Source organism: Nannobrachium achirus (assembly GCF_963921795.1).
Source record: "Nannobrachium achirus genome assembly, chromosome: 12".
In the NCBI taxonomy this organism is placed as follows: domain Eukaryota; kingdom Metazoa; phylum Chordata; class Actinopteri; order Myctophiformes; family Myctophidae; genus Nannobrachium; species Nannobrachium achirus.
The window spans coordinates 4,456,376-4,464,265 of NC_137832.1; the positions used below are offsets into that span (position 1 = coordinate 4,456,376).

The window sequence follows — 7,890 nt, forward strand, 5'->3', positions numbered from 1 at the left end:
GTTTTTAATTTGCTTCATTCAGTATTTAGATATTTGATGTAAATGTTACCAGCTCCAACACGCCCAGGCCCTCTCCACATACACACCCATTGTAACTTCAAACTCCATTTTAACTATGATAGATTCATTAAAAACACACATTATTTTTTCTGGTGACTCATAATACCCTCCTAATACGTGAGCAGACCGTGTTTTTTCAATAACCTTTTTCTTTTATTTGTAATAATTCTTTGGGAAAATGGAAAACATTAAATACAATAATATTTTATTGAAAATAAATGAAAAAAGTTATTGAAAAAACACGGTCTGCTCACGTATTAGGAGGGTATTATGAGTCACCAGAAAAAATAATGTGTGTTTTTAATGAATCTATCATGGTTAAAATGGAGTTTGAAGTTACAATGGGTGTGTATGTGGAGAGGGCCTGGGCGTGTTGGAGCTGGTAACATTTACATCAAATATCTAAATACTGAATGAAGCAAATTAAAAACTGTTCAGGGTGTTCATAAAAGCCTGATTAGACCTAAAAGTTTGTTTGAAAGTGTAATATCCCTTTAACTGCGACCTGCGGTTGCAATTAGTTATTAACCTTACCATGGTTAGGGTTCATCTCTAACTCAGTGATTCTCAACCTTTTTCAAAGACCCCCAATAAGATATAGGCCTACATTAGATCCATTAGGCCATGGACCTCCATTTGATAACTTGAGTCAGGACAACTCATGAATGGATAAAATGTATTATTGATATAAAATGAGCAATATATTTATTTTAGTTTGGCGATGATTCATAGCATCTTAAAGCATCGCCAAGAATGGCTACCAATCGTGACGCGTTCAGTTATTCAACTTTAATAGTTTAATCCCCATTTGATAACATAAGTCTAATCCCCATTTAATGTCCTTTTCTTCTTTGTGCCCCTGGTGGTCACACAGAGAACACAGTCATCTTCTCTCATTTCAATGACTTCTCACTATTGCCATTGTGGTGTCTACATTGCTTTCTGTCAAACAGGGAAATGGCAGACTCCGTTTGAAGTTGCAGACACCAGGGAGGATGTGTTCCATGTGGATGAGCAAACCCAGGTACCAGCGCACACCACCGTCTTTTATGTGTTTGTTTGGTGACCACTGATTGCACCAACATTTCAGTGGCGTCAGTTCAGCGAAGGCGACGTGCAAGACATCAGTCATGTTGCCATACCTTAGCAACATGCATGAATTTATTTTATGAAGTACATTTTATTTGTTTCTCCTGTAGCCAAGGTATGGCAGCTGCCATACCTTGTCATACCCAATTGACGCCTCTGGCACCTATTTGTATTGTACAGTACCTTATTGCGACCGTAGGTCGCATTTACTATCAAACCCTGCACAAAGTGTAAGTCCGTCCGTCAGTCCGTCAGTCAGTCTGTCTGTCACACCTCACACGTCACACTCTTGCCCTGCTCATATCTCCGCAACCGTTGCCCCGATCCATGCCAAATTTTGCACACACCTTCCTTACCTGCCAAACTACAACCTCCAAGGACCCCCGGAGCTCCAGGGACCCCCAGGTCCCTGGGGGACCCCCAGATGTAAAAAATGACCAAATGTGCTAAACTGACCAAATGACCACCCCCACGGGGCAGCTCACGGGGAATTCCCGGGGACCACCCACTCCTGGTGCTCCAGAACGGATGCAAAAGTGGTGGCGCCCCCAGTGGAGGACCCCCTACACTGCAGCTCACATAAAATGCCGTAACTCCGGCTAGGAGCGACCGGGACAGCCGGGGCCGGTACCTATTCGTCCGCCTTGCCGGCGCGGAGACCCCACCCCTCATTTCTAACATGGCCCTCTTCTAGCGCCACCATGAGGCCGATTCTTGCAAAACACATTTTTGGACACTGCTCCTACAATTTTTGCCCTAAAATCACGCAAATCGGTACACAGTATGTCTACACTCATCCCATCAACATGAATCTCTCCCATATAGCGCCACCTCCAGGCCGATTTTTAAAAACACATTTTTGGACACTGCTCCTACAGATTTTGCCCTAAAATCACGAAAATCACTACACAGTATGTCTACACTCATGTCATCAACATGGATCAGGAAGATTTTGGCAAAACACATTTTTGCCCTATTTGTGGAGATCAGTGACCTACGGTCGCTTATCTCCCGATTAGGGAGTGTTACTGGTATTTTACTATAGTTATGCTTTGATTTTCACTGTTCATGAAGATAATATTCAAAGAAGAAATAACGCACATCCTGGGTTTCTTGGTGCTGTAACTGCAAAAAACAGAATCTATTATTATTATTATTTTACAGCAAACGGCAGCACATACAATGTTTCGACCCTTGCGGTCTTTCTCAAGTATAAGATAATAACCACAGAGCTTGTATATCTGCTATTTTTCAATAGCTACTGTAAAGTATAAAATAATTAAGGGCCCTCCACCTTGGTCAGTGTTAATTTCGTCGACTAAAACTATGACGAAAAATGTTCGTCGACTGCGTTTTTTTCACTGACAAAAACGAAATAAAAACAAAATAAAAAGTAAGCTGTCATGACTAAAACTAATACTAAATATATTGACAATTTCGTCAACAAAATAAAAACTAGACTAAAATGTTATGAGGGTCTAGTGGAAAAGACTAATTTTATGTTTGGTTGCTCTCAGGTGTTGCCTGTTGAAAATAGCACATCTGCAAGCTCACAACACGTGACACTGCAACGTGTTGTGAGCTTGTAGATCTGCTATTTCCAGCACACAACGAACCAAGTGTAAAATCTGTCATTACGATGCTAGTTGACTAAATCAACACCTATGATATTTAGTCGACTAAAATTAGACTAAAACTAAAACTTCACAGGTGACTAAATTATGACTAAAACTAAATGACATTTTATTCAAAAGACTGTTACTAAAACTAAATCAAAATTTGCTGCCGCCTCCCCCCCCCCCCCCCCCCCCCCATTGTGACCCCTCTGGTTGTTGCAGGTTCCAGTCCAGATGATGAACGTGGAGGCCGGTTTCGACGTCTACATTGACCAGTCCATCTCCACCACTGTCCTCCGTCTGCCCTTCAACAACTCCTACTCCATGCTGCTGATGCTGCCTGACGCAGGTCATCTGACCGAGCTGGAGGAGCACATCTGCCCCATGCACTTGGCCAAGTGGCTCAAGTGGATGAAGAAAAGGTTTGACATGATGACACTGTTGCAAAGAAGGTTTTCACAAATGTTAATTTTTTTTCGAAAATTGCCTATCTGCATGTCGTGGCGTGTTGTGAACCTGTAGATTAGCGGCTATTTTGTCAAGAAAACGTGACATGCGCAAAATAGGAACGTCAGGTTAAGTGGTTGGGTTTTTTTTTAAGTTGGTAAGAAACGTTGTACATAACATGTTACTTTAAAAGTATCCCTGGCTAATACGACAAATGTGCCTTAATACATTATAATTGTTCTCTATAACTACAATGTAAAATTTAAAACACCTCAAATATTGTATTTCTTCTAGAAATAGCTAATCTTTCACTCAATAAGGGAAATGCCTGTCACAAGTTGATGATGTCATAAATGTCATGTGTAATTTTTATGGCATGCATGTGCAAAAGATTTACACAAACACATTTGAAATTTTGATTTCATGCTCATATTAACCATTGAAGTATTACGTTTGTTTTTATTTGCACATGCATGCCATAAATTCCATAGGGATAGATCACAAATTACATTTATGACATCATAAACTTGCGACTGGCATTTCCCCATTGAATGAAAGATTAGCTATTTCTTGAAGAAATAAAATATTTAATGTGTTTTTAATTTCACATTGTAGTTATAGAGGACAATTATAATGTATTAAGGCATATTTGTCGTATTAGCCAGGGATCCCTTTAAATTAAAGCGAATTAATAATATAACACTATATGGCACTAATATACTGTAGCACTTCTCAAGGTTCCCAATGTCGCTTTGGTATGGTACTGTATATTAGAATTAGGGCTGGGATGCGATTAAAAAAATGTATCGAATTAATTACAGGCTTTGAAATTAATTAATCGCAATTAATCACATTTTAATCGCATATTAATATTTGACCCGAGAAGCATTTTTTTTCAAGTAAAACACATTTTGTTGTACGAGTGAATCAAAGAGTGAGTTTTTTTTATCTAAATTTCGAATCCACTGGGCCAAGCAAAGCGCTCTGATCGGCTACTTCTCCCTTAGCGTTTGTTGTCTCTTCTTGCATCACTATGATCAGTATGCCCGGCCGAAACTGAAGGTTCTGTGGTGCAATTAAAATGCGTAATTTATTTTAATCACATACATTTTCTGTAATTAATTAATTGCAATTAATCAGTTAAAGTCCCAGCCCCAATTAGAATATTACTTTCTGTGCCAAGTATTGACTTTTACATTACTTTCACATTTTAAAGTTTGTATTTCCCTTTCAGGGAGTACAATGTATTTGTTCCCAAGTTTTCCATCAAGACCAAGATGAACCTGAAGGGTGTGCTGAGTCAGATGGGGATAACGGACGTGTTTGGTGGTTCTGCCGATCTCACTGGCATTGGAGAGAACTTGGCCGTGTCAGAGGTAAGAGCTGTCACAGAGGATGAGGGTCTGACTGTACTATTTGTCCCTTCTTTTATACCAGGGGTTCCCAAACTTTTTTGTCTCAGGGCACCCCATGAATATTTTTTCCAAAACCGTTAGTTTTGTATTTATCATCGTGCCTCGTGTTGCGAGGCGTTGTGTGCTTGTAGATCAGCTGTTTTCACTAGTTTTGTGCGACAGTCTTGTATGATGAAGCAGGGCTTTGCTTTAATTACCAAAAGACGTACACATTTGAAACTTGGAGATTGGGCAGGTTTCTGCCCGAAAGTGACGATATTTTAGTGATTATGTTGCGAGGAAAGCGTTGAGATAATAGCCATTTTGTTTAGAACTGACTGAAAATAACTTTGTACTTCAAGTTTAAAATGATACTAAATATTTTTTTCAAGTGTCCAAATAAATTCCAAATTTTCTCGCGGCACCCCTGGACTGCCGTCATGGCACCCCAGGGTGCCCCGTCACCCACTTTGAAAACCCCTGGTCTATTTGTCCCTTCTTTTATACCACAACAAAGGACAGTCAGTCCATCAGTCCAGCAGCCATCAGGCTCCTCAACCAAGCCTGACCCTCATATGTTGTGTTCTATTCTTGGATTAAAGACTCATGTTTCACTCTGACACATTCACACATGGACTACTGGGATGTGCACTGCACTACAGCACTGCTTCTCAAACATCTTCATGTCAGGGACCCCCACATTGATGATGTATTTGACTGTGAACTGGACCCCCATTTGAAAAGGTTTTGTGCCAGAGACCCCAAAGGAAAAATTGGTCTAGAAGTTAGCTATAAATAAATAGCTAAATATGCTATGTCCCCTGCATTTCCCCATGCGTATCATTAAAGGATATCTTATCTAATCCAGTGGTTCTCAAACTCTGTCCTTGAGGGGTTTCTAGGCGTCCCCAGCTAAATGATAGTTATGGGGGTCCGTGGTCTAAATCATGCATACCAAGAACCTGGGGGTCCTCCACTCGTCCTAGACAATTTGCCCTCCTGGCCCCCAATCTGTGGAATAAACTCCCTATCGCACTTAGAACTACAGAGTCACTCCCTAGCTTCCATTAGAACTACAGACTCACTCCCTAGCTTCCACCGTGGACTGAAGACTCACCTCTTCAGACTCCACCTAAACCCATAGCACTACTGTAACACTCAATGACCATACATGAAGCTAGTTAGCATTTTTATGTTTCTTTTTTAAATAGATTGATATTCCTATGCATTTGTTATATTGTTAATGTACTGATATATTATCTTGTTTATTATAGTGATGTATTATCTGCTTATTGTAAGTCGCTTTGGATTAAAAGCGTCTGCTAAATGCCTAAACTGTAAACTGTCCTCCAAATGAAGAAGTGTGATGATCACTGATCTTCTAATCCTCCCTGCTGGGTTGATCTTCAGGTGGTCCATCAAGCCACGCTGGACGTCGACGAGAGCGGAGCCACCGCCACCGGAGCGACGGGCATCGGCATCACATTGTATTCTCCCCGCATCAAGCCCCCCGAGATCAAGTTCAACCGGCCCTTCATGGTCCTCATCGCCGACTCGGACAACATCCTGTTCATGGGGAAGATCCTCAACCCCAACCTCTGAGGAGGGTCTGCTCACCTTCAAGCATTCAAATACAGATGATGACCTGTCAACGCATTAAACCCTCTCAAAACCTGCTTCTCCCGGTCTCTTCTTTGTATGAGTGGTACGGTCAGGTAGAAACCTTGTATCTCTGTGTTATACGTTTTTAAGCGTTGAAAGCCCTTCTCCATACCAGATCAATTCATGCCTCGACCACCCGCTCAGGGCTGGATTAACCATTGGGCCGGTGGGGCCGTTGCCAGGGGCCCTTGGCTCTCAGGGGCCCTTGTGGCCCTTGTGGTCTTTAACAATTTACTAAAATTAAATGTATATGTTAATTCAAAATCAATTGTGTTGGGCTCCTCCTCTGTTGTCTACAGGTGCTTTCTTGGCGATCATCATCATCATCATGGGGCTTTTAAGCCGTGACATCATTTTGTAGTCAGACCTCCAAACAGATTTATTATCAATATCTGTCCCTCGCTATTTCAACAGATCCGAGACAAAAATAACGACTAAAGTATAATTCTACCACTTTCCTTTCAACAACAAAGAGAAGAAAAATGTGTAAATAGTAAAAATAGTAAAAAGATTCACGGGCGCTGGGGCAAAAAGTTCTCCTCTGCCTACAAAATGATGTCAGACTTAACAGCCCCATGGCTTAAAATCCGAGCTGGGTAGTGCGCGTCAGGAGGGATGGAGGCTTATGGTGGAGGGTGGGGGGGGGCCTAAAAGATTATCGGCCAGGGGCCCTCGCGGGGGTTAATCCGTCCATGCACCCACTTCAAAGACACGTTCTATCCTACAGCCATATAGTCGGGGGATATCTTAAAAAGTCCTGGAATAAATTCCTTACCAAAAAATGTCTTCACCAATGTGTTTGTAAAGGTGTCTAGTAACACATCCCACAAAGACTGAAATTCAGTTTCCCTAGGAGAATCCGTGACAGCTGCTGAAAGTTGGGGTCCCATTAACTTAACTATACAGGATAAAACACACCAAAATAAATATAATTTAAGTAGCATGTGAGGCGTCAAACTAGGGTTTTTTAATGATTCTGAATCCATTGCAAGCATTTGTTTTGCACAAAAAAAAAACATTCCTTGGGGTGAAGGCGGCTCCCACAAAACTGTGAAAAGTGATGACTCATCACTAAACCATAGTGTTGTGAGGCCTTGTTTTAGTCCAAGGAATGTTTTTTGTGCAAAATAAATGCTTGCAATGGATTCAGAATCATGAAAAACCCTAGTTTGACCCCTCACATGCTACTTAAAGCATATTTATTTTGGTGTGTTTTATCCTGTATAGTTAATTTAATAGTCTACTTGCCAGCCCATAGAGCCCCATTGTGAACCCGGACATATTGAGTACAGTAAGGTTTTATGTTAGAAATGTTGAGTATGGGTCCCCAGCATGTAGAAACTGCCGGATGCTAACTTGCATATGTTGAGCAATTTTCATAATTTGCATAATTCGATTTATTTAGCATAATCCCCCATAATAATGGATAATATGTCAAAAACTGATTGGCCGATTTGAACAATATTAGAGTGGTTTTGGGGGTTATTGAGGATGCTGAATCCATTTTCTAAATTCAAAATGGCCGTTTTAAACCGGAAATGGCCTTATACCAACTTAAAGTGGGTGATTTTGATACTTTTTTGTTGATTTTCCAGTTGGTATATGGCCATTTCCGGTTTAAA

At 40.9% G+C, this 7,890-nt stretch overlaps 1 protein-coding gene across 1 annotated transcript; it reads left to right on the forward strand.

The window, feature by feature from the left end:
- The first annotated feature begins 466 nt into the window (after positions 1 to 466).
- Positions 467 to 6,282, forward strand: LOC308296348 (alpha-1-antitrypsin homolog). Its single transcript, XM_080739606.1, has 4 exons — positions 467 to 1,084; positions 2,988 to 3,187; positions 4,447 to 4,588; positions 6,017 to 6,282. The coding sequence occupies exons 1-4, from the start codon at positions 962 to 964 to the stop codon at positions 6,206 to 6,208; spliced, it is 657 nt and encodes a 218-aa protein (XP_080595732.1). The 5' UTR covers positions 467 to 961; the 3' UTR covers positions 6,209 to 6,282.
- The last annotated feature ends 1,608 nt before the right edge of the window (positions 6,283 to 7,890 follow it).